The 20,114-nt window shown below is 39.5% G+C and overlaps 1 protein-coding gene across 1 annotated transcript in view; it reads left to right on the top strand.

Moving 5' to 3' along the window:
* The first annotated feature begins 1,037 nt into the window (after positions 1-1,037).
* GALNT5 (polypeptide N-acetylgalactosaminyltransferase 5) overlaps positions 1,038-20,114 on the top strand; it is a 54,661-nt gene continuing 35,584 nt past the window's right edge. The window contains exon 1 of the mRNA XM_011991901.1: positions 1,038-3,026. Coding sequence (XP_011847291.1) covers positions 1,573-3,026 — 1,454 coding nt within the window. The 5' untranslated portion in view covers positions 1,038-1,572. The remainder of the gene's footprint in view (positions 3,027-20,114) is intronic.

The following is a 20,114-nucleotide window of genomic DNA, read 5'->3' as shown; positions in this document are numbered from 1 at the left end:
TTGAAAGACCTGGGAAGCTCTGTAAAAAAAAAAAAAATATATATATATATACACACACACACACACACACACACACATACATATATATATACACACACACACATATATATATATAAAAAAAAATCAACCCAACTATCATCTCTGCCTCCTCTCTCATCAATTGATCTTAGTTTGGGGGAATCTTCTTTCAAGTGGTTCTAATGAAAAGCCTGTGGGGCAGCCACTACCCTACCAGTCAACCAGCATCACTCAAAATCTAGTCCAAGTCCTGGTGTGGCTCAAACTGTTTCTAGCTGGTTCATGACGAGATAAGTACTGAAACTGAGAGTAAGTGTGTCTTAATCTGTTCAGGCTACTCTAGAAAAATAATACACATTAAGTGACTCATAAACAACAGAAATTCATTTCTCACATTCTGGAGACTGGGCAGTCAGAAATCAAGCCACCAGCAGATTTGTTGAGTAGTGAAGGCCCATTTCCTGGTTCATAGATGGCACCTTCTCATTATGTCCTCACATTGTGGGATGGCAAGGCCATAGGGCCTCTTTTGTAAGGGTGCTGATCCCATTCATGAGGACTCTATCCTTATAATCACATCATCTTCAGAAGCCCTATCACATTTATGACTAGGTTTCAACGTATGAATTTGGGGTGGACATAAACATTCAGACCATAACAAAGTGTTCAGAAACTTTTATAGCAATATGACAAATTAAGTTTATTCTTAATTGAATGGAATAATAAAAACAGATGGATTAGTGAAAAAACAATAGTTGGCTTATAAAGAAATACATTGAAACCCCCTGAAGGAATGGTCTAAATCACTAAACATATGCATCTCTGGAAGTGAGAATATACTGGGCCCCTTCTTTAAGCTGTTGTGTCTTAAAGCTGAAATATTAACTTCAGTGATAAATTCCTCAGGCAGAGCATTGGCACCTGGGTACAACAGGGTTAAAGAGCAGGAGTGGGGTAGGTGGGGTTACAAACCAGGAACACATGCCCTCCAAGTTAGATAGCTTTTTTTTCTCTTTAATTGCCCTTAAAACACACACGCTCTCACATAACACAGAAGGTGAGAGCTGAATGAAGTTTTCTGGGTAATGGCATGAAATGTTTTCCTTATGAGAAGTGGTGTTGAGTTACAGCGTGCAGACGGAGAACGGGGAGGAGAGAAACAGCAGCCTCAGTCTGGCCCCCACCTTTTCTTGGGCTTGTAGGAAGGTGGACATGGGCTCCCGGAGACAAGACAAGTAATACGTTGAACTGTTCGGTGGCTGGAATCAACTTTTCCTGGAGTAACCTAAGGCCAGTGTTTACCAGAACTTAGCTAGGGCCAACCAAGCAGGCACAGATGCTCTGCTATGAAATGCCACGCAGGCAGAGACTGACAAGCGGTAGGAGCTGAGCTTTCCCCTTGGACTGCTGCTTCCTGCTGTGTTCAGGGGAGGGGGTCACTTTCTGGCAACTCTGCTGCTGCTGCTGCTGCTGCTGCTGCTGCTACTTCAACTCCCTCTCCACTCAAGGTAAGCAGGCTAAGGGAGGGCAGGCTGCTAGGGAAAGCTTTGTACCATGAACAGGATCCGAAAGTTTTTCCGAGGAAGTGGGCGAGTCTTGGCATTTATCTTTGTAGCTTCTGTCATCTGGCTGCTCTTTGACATGGCAGCTCTCCGCCTCTCATTCAATGAGATCAACACTCGGGTCATCAAGGAAGACATTGTGAGGAGGGAGCGGATAGGATTCAGAGTTCAGCCAGACCAAGTGAAAATTTTTTACAGCAGCTTAAAAGAGATGAAACCTCCCCTAAGGGGACATGGGAAAGGGGCACGGGGCAAAGAGAACTTTAGAAAAACTGAGGAGAGTGTGCTCAAGGTTGAGGTGGACTTGGACCAAACCCAGAGGGAAAGAAAAATGCAGAATGCCCTGGGAAGGGGCAAGGTTGTACCGTTGTGGCATCCTGCACATCTGCAGACCCTCCCTGTGCCTCCTAACAAGCAGAAGACAGAAGGGAGAGGCACCAACCCTGAAGCCTCCTCTCACCAGGGGACACCAAAGCAAATGACAGCTCAGGGGGCTCCAAAAACCTCATTCATAGCAGCAAAAGAAACTCCATTAGTCAAAATATCAGCACACATGGGACGTGTCAGTTTAAAACAGGAGCCCCTGAAGAGTCATAGTCCCAGCAGTGACATATCAAAACTAGCAGCTGAAAGGGACTTGAATGTGACCATCAGTCTTAGTACTGACAGACCAAAGAAGCGATCACAGGCAGTAGCAAAAGAGAGGGCACACCCTGCCAGCACAGCAGAGCCGAAGTCTGGGGAAGTCATGGCCTTAAACAAAACTAAGTCTCAGAGCAAAGAAGTCAATGCAAATAAACACAAGGCCAATACGAGTCTTCCTTTTCTTAAGTTCATTGTCAATTCAAATCGCTTAAGGAAGCAATTTATTAATGAGACACATTTGGGAAGTCTGTCAAAGGATGATGGAGCTAGAGGGGCTCATGGGAAGAAACTCAATTTCTCTGAAAGCCATGTTGTGATTATAACCAAAGAAGAAGAGCAAAAGGCAGACCCCAAGGAGGTCTCCAATTCTAAAACCAAAACTGTATTTCCTAAAGTATTGGGTAAAAGCCAAGGTAAACACATTTCCAGGAATAGAAGTGAAATGTCTTTCTCTTCACTTGCTCCACATAGAGTACCACTGTCCCAAACTAACCATGCTTTAGCTGGAGGGCTAAAGCCAGCAAAAATCAACATAACTGCCAAAGCCCCCTTTACAGAATACAACCAGAGTCATACAAAAGCCCTTTTACCTGAAGACAGTGGAATGCACCAGGTGTTAAGAATTGATGTGACGCTTTCTCCAAGGGACCCCAAAGCTCCAGGGCAGTTTGGGCGTCCTGTAGTTGTCCCCCATGGAAAGGAGAAGGAGGCAGAAAGAAGATGGAAAGAAGGGAACTTCAATGTCTACCTTAGCGATCTGATCCCAGTGGATAGAGCCATTGAAGACACCAGACCTGCTGGGTAAGACCTATTTCTCTTCTCTTTCCTCAACCCCAAGTGCTTTGGTTCTTATATAGAGAGAATTTATTGCTAGATAATTCCGTGTGGTTTTTGGTCACCTAGAGAATTAAAGAAACATTAATCATTGGATATCATTCAAATATTTCACCAACTACACAGAGAAAAAATTCTCATATCAGCAGTTGCAGAGTTCTCATTCTCTGAGACTTTGGTCCCCACCATTAGCTCATGTTCAATTTCCTTCTCTCTGTTGAAAACCTGTTAAAATGATTAGATGAACTCAGTTCATCATAACGTATATATAAATGGTAGAGCTTAAAGTGTAATTCCATTAGAATAGTGACAATGAAGTGAATTCCCAATTTTGGAGCTTTTCATTATTAGCAAGTTTGTCAGGAATATATTTGGGAAAGAAGCACACAGAAGGACTCTTCTAGGCCTCCCTGGAATCATATCTCAGCCAGCAGAATTCTGCCTAATCATGAGTAATGATAACCAGGATAGCAAGAGAAGAAGTGACTTTACTCCCTAAAATTTAATGTCTTTTATAGATGGAGATGGTAGACATTTCAGGAGATCAGTTACATAGGAATAATAATGTTGGAAAAAGTCAATCAGTCCATACCAGCAAACACCTACAGGAGGTATAAAAAGCATAATAATAATCACTTCTATTTGTAGACATTCACTATTTACAAAGAGCCTGCATACATATAGATGAACTCCATATGAGCCCTGGAAAGGAGGAGGCTGGCATTATGGTTCAAATTAACAAGCTGGCGAGGGCGCTCAGAAGTTACAACACTTTCTCAAAGTAATGCAGTTCTAAAGCTGCCGAGTGGACCTTCAGGAACCAGTCCTTCAAAAAGTTAAATTCCTGTATCACCAGATGTGGATCAAAGCATATAGATATTTAATCTGATTCAAATATAATTATGTTCCTGGCATTTTTTTTTTTTCTTGGCCCACTGATAAGTGAAAGTACTCAATAGCCGTATTTCAATATCTGTTAACTCAGTTCCCTGAGTCAAACAATATTTGCCAGGAAGTTGGATTGGGGAATGTCAAGATTGAGACTTAGCACACGTGGCATGTAAACAATGGCCTTGTGACTTCTGTAGAAAATTCTTCTTTGTGATCTAGGTAGTCAGCATTACATTTTAGTCAGTGTTACTAGGAGGAAGGCAGATACAGGGGAAGCTTTATCCATATTAGAAAGAAGAGTCTCTACATTGTGACGTCGCTACAACCAGGTCATTTTCCATCTCTTAGCCGTCAGCAAATGGCTATCAGCCATGCACTGCTTAGGTCAAGCACTGTGCCATTCACGCTTCCCACCCTGGTGATAATCACAGCCTTGAGGAGAACACAGACATACTCAAAGATGAGGAAACTGAGGTCCTGGGATGCTAGATTGCCTGTGGTCACAAAGCTAGTCATTGTAGATAAATGATTAAAATTCATGCTCAAAATTATGCTGCATTATTCTTCATCTCTTGCCAATCTCCCCTCAAAAAGGATCCTAAAAATTATGTTGGCCCAGCTCTAATCTAAAGTCCTGTGTATCACAGGATTACACATGCCAGCTTTGAACAGAAAGTTCAGGGAAATGAAGTAGCTGTTAAAGCAGTTTCATTTTAACATGCCCTTATTGACCCAGCAAGCTGCTAGGGAGTCTGGGGAGGAATTAGACACTGCACAGAAGCACAAGCTCCAGTTCCAAACCAGAGAAAAGGCACATGTGTGGCGGGGTGAGGGTGCCCAAAGCAAGTAATAACAATGTTATCACCAGTGGGGCTCACTGAAGGCTCAGTGGCTCCCAGTGCTTTTTAGTTTCTATACTTTGGTCTGTAGAAGGTGAGCATTGCAGCCCAGGAAAGTTATAGTCAGTCTCTGTCCTCTGTCTTCTGAAGGAGGTTGTCCCAACTGTAGGAAAAACTGACACGTGTGCTTGAGAGGATGAGTCAGAGAGCATGTGGCCAGGCCTCCTCCCTCTTATCACATAACCCACCTTGGCTAAATATAGGCGTGTTCTCAAGCTGCCTGGCAGATGCTACGCTCCACTCAGGAGTCTACCACCAGGGATCCTGGACCTGGGGCCTCCCAAAGTATTTTTCAGTCCTTTTGTAGCCCTCTTCTTTGAAAGAGGATAAATCATTTTTTGTTCTTTTATCCAAACACCTTGACTATAAATATGTGTAAATTATGTATTCATGCAGATAAAGGTTAAAGAAAATATGATCAAAAAACATTTGATTCATCAGGTTGGCAAGATTTGGAGTGCTTTTTTTTTTTCTTTTTTTACTTTGGATTTATTTATTTTCAGCCTTGCTCAAAATGTGTTTGAGGTAGCTGCTTACAGGAACACACGCAATAAGATTTTTTAAGATGATAAGTTTTCAAAGTCAGCATAAGGGGAAATTGTTACAAAACAGAATAAGAAAATGACTATGTGTGTGTGAAAGAGAGAGAGAAACAACTATAAGAACACAAGAGGGCTAGCTTAAAATTAGCTGAAGTAGCATCCTACTGCAACCTTTAAATTTTGAGAGTTTTGGAGAATATCTTCCTTATTGACCTATTCATTTCCTCAAAATCCACTGTTATAGATGAATTAACACATAACTGGCATATCACTACTGCTCATTGAATACCGAATGCACCAAAAAATGTAAAAAACAACAACAACAACAACAAAAACCACACACACAGATTTGGTATAATCATTTAAATTCAGCTTCCCCCAGTGAAGATAATAACTAGTCAGTAGTTAACATCATTTAAAGATGAATTAGCTGATGTGCTAGGGTGAGGTTACCATTAAGAAGCAGAGAACAGGCATGGTGGCTCACACCTGTAATCTCAGCACTTTGGGAGGCACGGTTGGAGAATCCCTTGAGCCCAGGAGATTGAGATCAGCCTGGGCAATATAGTGAGACCTCATCACTACAAAAAGTTTAAAAATTACCCAAGGGTGGTGGTGCATGCCTGTAGTCTCAGCCACTCAGGAGGCTGAGGTGGGAGGATCACTTGAGCCTGAGAGGTCGAGGCTGCAGTGAACCAAGATTGTGCCACTGCACAATAGCCTAGGTGACAGAATAAGACTTTGTCGCAGAAAACAACAACAACAACAAAAGCAGAGGAGACAGGCAGGGATTTCCAGGACAACTTCTCTTACTCTAGTTCTAAAATCAGATTCTCTTTTCCAAACCTACTCTTTCCTCCTTTTTCTCTTGAGTCCCAAAGGACCATTGCTAAAATGTTAAGATGCAATTTCATACCTCTTTTCTAAAGCACAAGAACTCCTTTCTGTTCTCAGGGTTACTCATACTGTCCTTTTCTGTCTGCCCATGTTTCTCCGCTTTGTGGTATAGCAATAGCACCCCGCACATGACATTTTCTCCAAGCTGGGCCCTCAGCATGAGAAAAGCTAATCTCTTTGCTCTTCTCCACCCATTATGGTTGTAACCATCCACTGAGGTTTACATTCACTGGTCCCTTCCCACAGCCTCCCTCCATCATCACCATTCTCTTGCACACATTCTAATCCAACATTGCTCAAAATTCAACTTCCCTCCACCTGGACCATGAGGTCGCTGTGACCTCTAAATTGCAATTACTCTTACTGTACACAGGCATCCTAGTTACTGAAACACTCTTTACTGCGTCTGTTTTGTCTCCTTAGTGAAATTATAAGCTTCTGAAGGAAACTCTGTCTTTAGCTTTATTTTGTACTCCTTTAGCACTGATCACAGTGCTGTGCATTCAGAAGCAACAGGTTTACACAGTATGAATTTAAAATTTGTTTCTCTGAATTTGTTTCTCTGAAATGATTTTTGAACATTGATACTACCTTGAAAATAATCAAAAGGTAGCAATTCAAATGAAACCTGCAACAAGTCTATTTATAAATTATTAATGACTTCTTAATTTTTCATTATGAATATATGGAATATATTAAAATCTGATTTAAGACAAATACATTCTGTTTAACGCTATGATCTATTCATTAATTCATGTTTATTCCTTATTTTATATTTTTGTTATTGTTTTGGTTCTTAATTTTAATGTTTTGGCTTTCAAGAGAGGAAAGCCTATTTTATTTACAAGAATGTTTTATGTCAGCATGTAAAATACAACTTCATTGTTGCCTAGAAATTTTGCCTATAAAATTTGCTTGAAATAAAATGCTTTTTTGACAGTTAAAGTTCCATATTTAATCTTTTTTTAATTAAAAGCTAATCTTTTCAGTTCTTGCTCCTAATGATTGAAGTTTGTTTCTGTCAGCAAAAATCAACGCACATACACATACACATACACACACACACATGCACACACATATGTAAACACAGGTTTTGCTAAAATGTGATCCTGTGCAGGGCAATTCTACTTGGAGAAGTCTGTCTTCTGGCCTGAAGCTATAGTTAAGATGGAACTCCAAAAATGAACTTATTTTAAGAGTGCACTTCCTGAATCTGAATTTAGAGAAAAATGACTCAAAGGAATTTTTGCTGCCAGCATTCAGTTTTTAAAGTACAATAAGAATTCTGGCGTGCTTGTCTGCCACTGCTGTGTCCTCATAATGTTACTCAATTGCTTAATTTAATGCTTTGCTTTCCCTACAAAACTCTGGCAAGCCCCTCAATAAAGCAATTAAAATGGGTCTTTATTCTCTTAGCCCAGAGCCAGGACTGTCAACCAATAATTTGATTCCTTCCTACACAGCTAAAGAAAGTTTTTTTTGGCACATTTGAAAAGCAAAAGATAGCACCATGCATTTGCCACAAACCAATCTAAATTACTGAGGGGAAAGAAAAACTTTCTGGAACCTTAATTTTGATCCTAGTAGGGTTAGAAACTATAACTGATGAGTTACTGGAGGAGGAAGGGGAGGAGCAGGAGGATACAGAAGAGAGAAAATAAAGTGATCAGGTATCCTCCCAAACTTTGAGCTTCTAAAAGTTTATCAGACTGAGAGAAAAAAAGAAACTTTAAAGTTAAATTAAATTTAAATTTTTAATTTTTACATGGGATACAAATCTTAATTGATGAAATGAACATGCTTTTGTGACTAATAGCGATTGGAGAATATTAATTAAAATTCATTGGAGAAGCTATGAGATCTCCTTGAGAAACTAATTGGAGGCAGGAAAAAAAAAACTCACAAGATGAATTCAAAAGGATTTACTTCCTGCTTTCACCTCTATGGGTAAAAGCAATGCAGTGGTGCCTTTTGAATAGTGTGTACGTGTTCATTTTTGTGGGCACGTGCGTGCATTTGTGAACATATGCATGTGTTTGTGTGTTAGGGCACAGTGCTCTATTTCACTCAAAAGTCATGTAGGAGATCAGGAAATAAAAAGGAAAACTTGTTAAAAGGTTCAGACTAGACTGTAACATAATGAAGGTGAAATATGGCCAAGGGGCAATGAACTGGGCCTTTGAATACTTTTCTTTATCCCACTCTCCTTATAACAAAGGGAGTAACAAAGACAACAAAGATCAGAGGAAAAGAATGGAAAGCACAATTCTGCCTCTAGTTCAAAGAGAAGAAAACAGCTAAACGGTGCCTAATGAATATAAAACTGAGAAATGTTAAAGCGAATTCCTGACTTTTCCTCCTACATACTGTGAAAGCCCTAGAAACACTCCTGGGAGAGAGTAGTTAATAAATGTAGGAATTTGAAAGAAGTATACTTTTTCATATACTGAACACAGGGCCCAATTTAACCATCAGCATAATATATCAAACTCTTGCTGTAATATTGCCCTGGTACTCTTGGCCCTGAAAATAACTTCCTATTGGGCTTTTCTGGCTGATCCAATCAGAACAGAGCTTCTCAAGAGAGAAACAACTTTTTTGCTCAAGGTTCAGAAAATTCAGAAAAAATAGCAATGTTTAGAAGCTGTATTTTGCTGTTTGCTTTCGAAATGAAAGGAGCTTTTTAGAGTCTCCTGGAAAAACAGCTATATCATACCAAACTCACGTACCTTCTCAGTTGGCCTTGCTTCTAAAATGTTGATAATATGGACAAGTGTGAGAAGCAGCAATGTGAGGAAACTGTTTACAAAGGTCTTCACAACTTGCCTTCTCGTTTAATCCTTAAAACAATTCCTCAAGGTAGATACTATCATCATCCCGGCTTTACCTATAGAAAAACTGAGACTTACAGAGGAAGCTGAGGTTTCAGGTAACAGCAGATATTTCAGACAGTGGCAGTTCATTTCATTGCACATGATATTTGCTCATTGCCTATCAATCAGGAGCGGTGCACCATGGCGGGCAGTTGAGGCCTTTATCCTTCAGGCATATTATTTCATCTGATCCTTCTGGCCATGCCAGATTAGCAAAGTGTTACATCTCTTTATTAACAGATGAGAGGGGGAAAGACAGCAAATGGTAATGTAACTTGCCCAAGGCCTCACAGCTCACAAGTGCCAAAGTTGGGACCCAACCTCTAGTTTTCTGATTCTTCCCCACTCAGTAATAATTCCACTGCACCAGTCTGGTTCCCTCTCCACCCCCAGCAACTCTCCCCATGTAGTGACCATCATCACCTGCACCTCTCCTTGACTTGCCAAGGCCCTGTGCATAAAGGGGAATCCCTCCACTGCTCAGCTTCACACACAAAAGAAGTGCTTAGTTTTGTTTCAGTCAGTGATGTGTGTGTATGCATATATGTGTGCATGTAGACTTACGTTTGCATGTGTGTGTGTATTCTAAGCAATCCTCATAGCAACACTATGAGATATTAACTTTCATATGTTTTACAGTTGAGAAGGGTGAGACTGTAAAAGAATAAATGATTTATCCACTGTCCCAGCAAGCTAATAGCAAATTTGGGATTCAAAAGAAAATTTCCCAATTTTTAATTCTTTCCACAGGTGACAGCTCCTCCTTCCTTTGTTTCCTTATAGTCATATGACTTTGGCAGAAATTAAAACACCTCTCTTCCTTATACATGGGTAAGAGATGCATGAGGGGAGTTAAGTTTGCATGACATGTACCTCATCAGAGAAAAAAATATAGAAAACCATTTCCTATACAGCACTAAGCAAAGGTGATTCTTTAAAACTGGGCCATAACACAGCCCTGCAGTGAACAAAGCTCTCAGGACTGCTACTGCGCAGTATGGTATCAGAGCATGGTCATAGACTTCAAGGCACGTACAGCAAAATGTGATGCAGAAACACAGGGGACTATTGGGGAAAAGGAGATAAAAGGCTAAACCTGAACTGGGAGAGACAGAAATGTTTGAGCTGCAACCTGAAAGAGTAGAGAGTCAGAGAAATGGAGAAAACAGTAAAAAGGATGATCCATTGAGAAACTGAGGAAATCTGACATGGGTTGCAGGAGAGCAATGAGGATGTAAATGAGGCCATAGAAGTAAGTAGAGTCCAGATCACTCAGGACCTTGTTCAAGTTCTTCTAAGGGCCAGTGGGAAATCATTAAGGGATTTAAAACCACAGAAATAACAATTTAATTTGCCTTTTCTCAGGGGACTTATGACCCAAAGGAAAGCACTTACAGGTAAATGCTAAAGTTGCATAGAAAACCACAGAATGTTAATACTAGGTGAAGATTTGAAAGTTATCTAATCTAGTCCTTTATGTTACAGAGAAGGTTCCAGGAGAAAAATGACTTGCCCAAGGTCATACACAGCAGGAAAGACAGAACATCCCCACCTAGTACTATTTCTGTCACATCACACCACCTCCTCCTCTTCTCCCTGCCATCCCAATTTCACTGTGACAGCTTCCTGCTCAAAATAGACTATTGTTGAAGTGGTGAATGTTGATGCTGGTGGCTTATATTTCTAAGCCTGAGTCCTGTCACTTTGATGACTCTACATTTACCACGGCAACCACGGCCGCAGTTGGCTAAGAACTTTGGAGTAGAAGTGATGAGTGTGAGTTAAATTTTCTGAGTCAGTAGCCAGGTGATTTTGACTGAATGTCACGGATAGTCTACCCTAGAAAGAACAAAACATGAAAGTACAATTTTTATATCGCTGTACCGTCTTATCAGTAAGAGGGAAAGCGGCCCCAAACAATTCTAAGGTCTGGGAGAAAAGAATACAATTCCAGCAGAGCTCTTCAGCTGTGTGCTCAATTCTCCTCCTGATGTTCCTGAGATACCAGCGCTTGGGGAGTGAAGGCCCCTGAAGGCTCACATCAAGGCAGTAGTTGAATTGCAAATAGAAGTTAAGAAAATATTCTCCTTGACCTTCTGTTCAAACCTGTGAAGCCTGAGACTTGACCCACATAGTACATCTTGACTGTCTCGGAATAAAATGAAAAATTCATAGAAATGAGAGAATGTTATCATTCTCTCAATCTTAGGATTTAAAACCTTCTCTATTTGATAGGCTACATTCAAATCAGGTTAGTGGCTCAGCATTCAGCACACAGAAGCCAGGAGGGTGGGACGCATCACTTTCTGGGTCTCTCGATAAATGATTGAGCACTTGACAGATTCAGATTAGAGGACTGCCTCAGGAAAGGGCAGTGTGCTCCGTCAAAATGTGTGTATTTGCATTATGGGTAATCATAGGTTCTCACATGAGTCTTTCAGCATGAAGCTTACAAAATATTTTTACATCCATTATCTCATCAAATCTTCATCACCGTTCTGTGATGAAGGCATTGTAATCTTCATCCTAAAAGTGAGGAAACTAAGGTTCTAGGAGCCTAACTCACTTGCCCATGGCCATAGGGCCAATAAATGCTAGAATGAACAGAAAACTTAGTCCCTCGTCATCTTTCTCAAGTCCAGGGTCTTTCTGTCCACCACAGTAGTATGTCAGCTAAGTGTAGGATAGTGAAACTCCCCACATTAGAGGCCCCATTTGTTTTTAGAACTTGGATTGGCTACAGTAATCTAAGCATAGATTCCCCCCACACAAAACAGATTAGATTAATTTTTAAGTATAGCATGGGACCAGTAGACTCTAAATACCTAATCTGTTTAATAAATAGGCATATAGAATATAAATGTGATTTCTTAGCCTCAAAAAAGTTACAAACCTAGAAATACCTGGCATTCAAATTAGACTTTAGCAGCAATTCCTCCTCCCACAATATAGGCAGAAATTAAGGGAAAATTGGAATAAAGGAAACTTGCTTGAATTAAGTTGGTGTAGGATAACTTGAAATGGTTTTTACAACCTATGCCAACTAGATGACGTAGTGTCTGTCCAGAATATTCTCCATTCTCCTCAAGCCCCTACCCTATTACAATAGCAAGTAACCTTCCTTCCAGTATGAAAGACTGGAGTAAGAGTTTAAAATGCTGAAAACTTTGCTGGGGTTTCCCACTGTTCCTTTGAATGAAACAAGCACACTAGTTTTTCTAGATACCCGGAAACATGTTTAATCTGTTTAGTAATGCAGGAGAACAGGCCTCTGTAAACGTTAGAGTGCCTTGACATGTCAGTGACCCCAAAGCAAGGCACACCCTGAAACTTTGTATTGGAAATCTCTGGCATCTCTTTCTGTCATCCTATAATATTGCTTTTACCAGGCACTAATATGATCTGTACCATATAATCTTCCACAGAATTTTCTTCATTGTAATTCTTTAAACACATCTAAGATATATATTTGTCAACAATTGGCAGAGGTGCTACTTATTTGTTGGGATATTAGCATCTAGTGCAATCCCTCATGATCTACCCATGTAGGGTACTAATGGTGAAATTAAGGCACCATGACACATTGGGGGAATGGAGGATTAGATATTTGGTGATTAGAGCTATCTTCCCCAAATCTCTCAAATTTCTGAGAGTTTTTCTTACCTCCAATTTCAGACTGTCTAGCAATTTTTAGAACTGCCTTCTAAAAAAGACAAAAACTCTACTAATTTAAAATATAGGAAGAGTCATTTGCATGAGCCTGCTTAGTTAACTCCTTCTCATACAATTCCTTTTGTCACTGGATGTTTCTAAGATCAACCAAATTTTAACCACAAAGCAACTCTCAGGACTTCACAGTGGGGCTTGTTGGTTTATGCAGAATTTGTGTAATTGACCCTTTCTTTTTAGAATTGATTAGATTTTTTTTCAGCACCAAATACCATTAAAAAAATTTAAGTGTGAAATGTGTGAAATAATTTCTCATTAATTTATATTCTAAAATTAGAGATGAGGAAGTCATAGGCCGTAGCTGTTTTCTTCTGTACCCTCCCTTTCACTCAGGCTATTATACTTCTCTTAGCTTTACTTCCTCTTTCCCTGACCCAGAGCTCATCCCAGAATATTCAACCACCTTACATCAGTCCCCTCAAACCTCACTGCCCATTCTCTTTCTACTTCATGTGCTTTGATGTCCCTTAGACTCATATTAATCCAGCAATTTGCTTTATCTCTTCTTACACTCAGGCTGGCAGGCACTGGTGGAGCAAATCATATATTGAAATTTCATAAAATTTTGGCATCTCCAGTTTCAGAAAAGCGCTCACTGCCCATCTGAAATCCTAGCTAGCTGGCTAGTATTCTCTCCCATTGCCCATAGTATATGTCTAAAATATTCTCCATTCTCCTCAAGCCCCTAGCTTATTACATTAACAGATAACCTTTCCTCCAGTATGAGCTACGGCTATTTTCAACTTCTCATCCCATGTGCATAAATATATTTGTATACATTACCACCATTTTGTACTTTCTATCTCAAAGGGAAATATTTCTTCCACTATTTTGGCTTTAAATTTAAGCTCCATCTCATCTCCATCCATCCATTCATGCATTCAATACATATTTATCGAATATTTATTGTGTAATTGTGCTGGAAGCTTGTGGTACTGCAGTAGGCAAGGCAGATTTGTCCTGCCCTCAGAAAATTTTGGATGCAGAAGATAAGGAAATAAGATTGATAAATGAATGCTATGACAGAAACACAGGTGACTGCAATAGGGAATAATAAAAGAATACCTAAATTTTGAGAGGGTAGTCAGAGACAGCATCTCTGTGAAGGGAATATTTAAGATAGGAACTAAATGAACAGAAGCAGCCAGCCACGAAGATATGGGAAGGGTAGCAAAAATGCTAGAAGTTAAGCAAATAACAAAAGCTGGAGCATTCTTCAAGGAACTGAAAGAAGGCCAAGGTGGAGTGTGTGAGGGGAGAGTGGAATGACAGGCAGTTGGAAAGGTGAGCAGGGGTCCTATAAACTAAAGAATGTGGATTTTTTTTTTTCCCTTTTCACTTTGTCCCATAGAAATTGACTGAGGATTTTAGACAGGAGAGTGGTGTTGATCTGAAAAACTGTGGAAGTAGTGTCCCATTATGGGACTCCAGCAATAATCCTGGAGAAAGGGAATGGATGCTCAAGAGCCAGGGGAGGCAACTGTGGAGGTATAAAGATGTTAGAGTTATTTGTTGGCAATATACAGAATAGAAGTTGATGGATTGATTATATTTACAGTCAGGAAGAGGGTGAATTCTAGACGAGAATCCATATTTCTGCAGCAAGGAGGATGGTGATGCCATTATGAGGGAAATGCAAAGGAGCTGGTTGGATTGAGTGGGGTGAAGTCAAGGTTTCTGTTTCAGACACATTATGAGTGAGATGCCTGTGAGACATGCAGAGGAGATGTTCAAAAGTTGTTTAGATGTAAGGTAAATCTGCAATTCAGATGGGAAAGTTGACCTGGATATAAACTAGGAAGATATTATCACACTTAAAACTCTGGGCACGATGGGCTCATACAGTCATATCATACATAGAAGAAAACAAAGCCCCAGACCCAGCTCTGAGAATCTTGTGTTTGTTAAGAGGAAAGGAAAGCTGAGAAGGAAACTGAAGGTGAAAAGCCAGTGAGTGATGGGTGAAAACTAGGAGAGTGTAGTGTCTCATGGGACAAAAAATTTAAAAATGGACAGTGGCCAAAAGAAACTAGACTTGTTAATTGCATCAACTGCCACTGTAAGGTGGGTTAACATAAGGAGACCTTGCTTTATTGATAATCCTATCAATTACTGATTTTTTTTCAACTCTTAGTTCTATCTGTACCTTCTCTGATGCTCATAAAAATGATTCTGTCCATTTCTACTCAAGAGAGGAAGGGAGGACAGGGATGACAAATTTTCCTTGTATCCCACCTATCTACCCTCCTATTTCTTTCTTTTCTAGGTTTTCTCCCAAAATTGTCTGCAAAATACTATCCTTTCCCACATTTACGTTTTACTCCTTTTTTAAATAATTTCCACATTTTAGATTCAGGGAGTGCATGTGCAGGTTTGTTACAGGGGTATAATGCGTTCTGCTGAGGTTTAGGATTACAAATGATTCTGTCACCCAAGTACTGAGCATAGTACCCAACAATCAGTTATTCAACCTTTGCCCCTCCTTCCTTACCGTCTCTAGTAGACCCCAGTGCCTATCGTTGCCATCTTTATGTCTATGAGTACCCAGTGCTTAGCTCCCATTTATAAGTGAGAACATGTGATATTTGGTTTTCTAGTCCTCTGTTAATTTGCTAAGGATAATGTCCTCCAGCTGCATTCATATTGCTGCTAAGGAAATGATTTTATTCTTTTTTATGGCTTCATAGGATTCCATGGTATATATGTATCATATTTTCTTTATCCAATCCACCATTGAGGGGCACCTAGGTTGATTACATGTCTTTGCTATTGTGAATAGTGCTGAATTGTTTTGGTAGAACAACGTATTTTCATTTGGATATATACCTAGTAATTAGAATGCTTGCTCAAATGGTAGTTCTATGTTAAGTTCTTTGAGGTATCTCCAAACTGCCTTGTACAGTGCATAAAGTAATTGGTAGGAACTACATTCCTACCAACAGTATGGAAGTGTATAAGCATTCTCTTTTCTTCACAGCCTTGCTAGCAACAGTTGTTTTCTGACTTTTTAACAACTGCCATTCTAAGTGGTATGAGATGGTGTTTCATTGTTCATTTACCTTTTACTTTGTAGTTCATTGTGCTCTCGCCCCACCAATCTCTCGTTGGGAAACTTTAGTCTCATCACTCTGGTCTTTAATGTTCACCACAAGAGATTCTGAGAATTAGAATCTTATTTTGGAGATGTTTCCTCTTTTGCCTTATGAAAAACATTTCAGAGTTTAAAGTCTGTCCAGTTCCAAAACTGTCCCTTAATTGTTGGAATTGTTGGTAATCATGCAACCAAATAGACCAATTTTTTATGTACTTCTTGGAAGCTCCTCAATTTATATTCTTTCTTCTTTTTTTTCTAGTTATCTTTCTTTTCTAAAATTGAGTTTCAATACAATAGTTCATAATTTGGTATCACCAATTAACACTTTCATGGACTTCAATGTGCAAACTCCTAAAACTACAAAGAAGCTTCAAATTTAGAGAAAAAAAACCAGCATGACTAACAATTCTGTAAATTCAAAATAAACTTACCTTTTGTTGAGGGGTAGAGAAACCATTTTAAATTTTTATTTGAAAACAGCACATTTCTTGCTTTTTGTTTGTTTTGTTTTTGTTTTTGAGACAGAATTTCACTCTTGTTGCCAAGGCTGGAGTGCAATGGCACAATCTCAGCTCACTGTACCCTCTGCCCCGCTGGCTTCAAGCAATTCTCCTGCCTTAGCCTCCCGGGTAGCTGGGATTACAGGTGCCTGCCACGATTCCTGGGTAATTTTTTGTATTTTTTTTTTTTTTGTACTTTAAGTTGTAGGGTACATGTGTCCAATGTGCAGGTTTATGTTGGTTTGCTGCACCCCTCAACTCGTCATTTACATTAGGTGTTTCTCCTAATGCTATCCCTACTCCAGCCCCCCACCCCACAACAGACCGCAGTGTGTGATGTTCCCTGCCCTGTGTCCAAGTGTTCTCATTGTTCAATTCCCACCTATGAATGAGAACATGTGGTGTTTGGATTTTTGTCCTTGCGATAGTTTGCTGAGAATGATGGTTTCCAGCTTCATCCATGTCCCTGCAAAGGACATGAACTCATCCTTTTTTTAAGGCTGCATAGTATTCCATGGTGTATATGTGCCACATTTTCTTAATCCAGTCTATCATTGATGGACATTTGGGTTGGTTCCAAGTCTTTACTATCGTTAATAGTGCCACAATAAACATACGTGTGCATGTGTCTTTATAGTAGCATGATTTATAATCCTTTGGGTATATAGCTGGTAATGGGATCACTGGGTCAAATGGTATTTCTAGTTCTAGATCCTTGAGGACTTGCCACACTGTCTTCCACACTGGTTGAACTAATTTACACTCCCACCAACAATGTAAAAGCGTTCCTATTTGTCCACATCCTCTCCAGCATCTGTTATTTCCTTACTTTTTAATGATTGCCATTCTAACTGGCATGAGATGGTATCTCTTGTGGTTTTGATTTGCATTTCTCTGATGACCAGTGCTGATGAATATTTTTTCATGTGTCTGTTGGCTGCATAAACATCTTCTTTGGAGAAGTGTCTATTCATATCCTTTGCCCACTTTTTGATGGGGTTTTTTTTTTTTTCTTGTAAGTTTGTTTGAGTTATTTGAAGATTCTGGATATGAGTCCTTTGTCAGATGGGTAGATTGCAAAAATTTTCTCCCATTCTGTAAGTTGCATGTTCACTCTCATGGTAGTTTCTTTTGCCAGGCAGAAGCTCTTTAGTTTAATTAGATCCCATTTGTCTATTTTGACTTTTGTTGCCATTGCTTTTGTGTTTTAGTCATTAAGTCCTTGCCCATGCCTATGTCCTGAATGGTATTGCCTAGGTTTTCTTCTAGGATTTTTATGGTTTTAGGTCTAACATTTAAGTCTTTAATCCATCTTGAATTAATTTTTGTATAAGGTGTAAGGAAGGGATCTAGTTTCAGCTTTCTACATATGGCTCGCCAGTTTTCCCAGCACCATTTATTAAATAGGGAATTCTTTCCCCATTTCTTGTTTTTGTCAGGTTTGTTGAAGATCAGATGGTTGTAGATGTGTGATGTTATTTCTGAGGCCTCTGTTCTTTTCCATTGGTCTATGTATCTGTTTTGGTGCCAGTTCCATGCTGTTTCGGTTACTGTGGCCTTGTAGTATAGTTTGAAGTCAGGTAGCATGATGCCTCCAGCTTTGTTCTTTTTGCTTAGGAGTGTCTTGGCAATGTGGGCTCTTTTTTGGTTCCATATGGACTTTAAAGGAGTTTTTTTCAATTCTGTGAAGAAAGTCATAGGTTGCTTGATGGGGACGGCATTGAATCTATAAATTACCTTGGGTAGTATGGCCATTTTCACTATTTTGATTCTTCCTATCCATGAGCATGGAATGTTCTTGCATTTGTTTGTGTCCTCTTTTATTTCATTGAGCAGTGGTTTGTATTTCTCCTTGAAGAGGTCCTCCACATCCCTTGTAAGTTGGATTCCTAGGTATTTTATTCTCTTTGTAGCAATTGTGAATGGGAATTCACTCATGATTTGGCTCTCTGTTATTCCTGTATAGGAATTTGATTCTCTGGTATTCGTGTATAAGAATGCTTGTGATTTCTACACATTGATTTTGTATCCTGAGACTTTGCTAAAGTTGCTGATAAGCTTAAGGAGATTTTGGGCTGAGGTGAGGGGGTTTTCTAAATATACAATCATGTCATCTGCAAACAGGGACAATTTGACTTCCTCTTTTCCTAATTGAATACCCTTTATTTCTTTCTCTTGCCTGATTGCTATGGCCAGAATTTCCAACACTATGTTGAATAGGAATGGTGAGAGAGAGCATCCTTGTCTTGTGCCAGTTTTCAAAGGGAATGATTCCAGTTTTTACCAATTCAGTATGATATTGGCTGTGGGTTTGTCATAAATAACTCTTATTATTTTGAGATACGTTCCATCAATACCTAGTTTATTAAGAGATTTTAGCATGAAGGGCTGCTGAATTTTGTTGAAGGCCTTTTCTGCATCTATTGAGATAATCAGGTGGTTTTTGTCTTTGGTTCTGTTTATATGATGGATTACGTTTATTTATTTGTGTATGTTGAACCAGCCTTGCACCCCAGGGGTGAAGCTGACCTGATCATCGTGGATAAGCTTTTTGATGTGCTGCTGGATTCTGGTTTGCCAGTATTTTATTGAGGATTTTTGCATCGATGTTCATCAGGGATATTGGTCTAACATTCTCTCTTTTTGTTGTGTCTCTGCCAGGCTTTGATATCAGGATGATGCTGGCCCCATAAAATGAGTTAGGGAAGATTCCCGCTTTTTGTATTGATTGGAACAGTTTGAGAAGGAATGGTACCACCTCCTCTTTGTACCTCTGGTAGAATTTGACTGTGAATCTGTCTGGTCCTGGATTTTTTTGTTTGGTAGGCTATTAATTATTGCCTCAATTTCAGAGCCTGTTATTGGTCTATTCAGAGATTCAACTTCTTCCTGGTTTAGTCTTGGGAGGGTGTATGTGTCCAGGAATATATCCATTTCTTCTAGATTTTCTAGTTTATTTGAGTAGAGGTGTTTATAGTGTTCTCTGACAGTAGTTTGTATTTCTGTGGTATCAGTGGTGACATCATTTTTTATTGTGTCTATTTGATTCTTCTCTCTTTTATTCTTTATTAGTCTTGCTAGCAGTCTATCAAGTTTGTTGATCTTTTCAAAAAACCCACTCCTGGACTCATTGATTTTTTGAAGGGTTTTTTGTGTCTCTAGCTCTTTTAGCTCTCCTCTGATCTTAGTAATTTCTTGCCTTCTGCTAGCTTTTGAATGTGTTTGCTCTTGCTTCTCTAGTTCTTTTAATTGTGATGTTAGGGTGTCAATTTTAGATCTTTCCTGCTTTCTCTTGTGGGCATTTAGTGTTACAAATTTCCCTCTACACACTGCTTTAAATGTGTCCCAGAGATTCTGGTATGTTGTGTCTTTGCTCTCACTGGTTTCAAAGAACATCTTTATTTCTGCCTTCATTTCGTTATTTACTCAGTAGTCATTCAGGAGCAGGTTGTTCAGTTTCCATGTAGTTGTGTGGTTTTTAGTAAATTCCTTAATCCTGAGTTCTAATTTGATTGCACTGTGTTCTGAGAGACAGTTTGTTGTGATTTCTGTTATTTTACATTTGTTGAGGAGTGCTTTACTTCCAATTATGTGGTCAATTTTAGAATAAGTGTGATGCTGTGCTATGAA

This window comes from Mandrillus leucophaeus, unplaced genomic scaffold (assembly GCF_000951045.1).
Source record: "Mandrillus leucophaeus isolate KB7577 unplaced genomic scaffold, Mleu.le_1.0 Scaffold110, whole genome shotgun sequence".
Taxonomy (NCBI): Eukaryota; Metazoa; Chordata; class Mammalia; order Primates; family Cercopithecidae; genus Mandrillus; species Mandrillus leucophaeus.
This window is presented reverse-complemented; position numbering and strand designations above follow the sequence as displayed.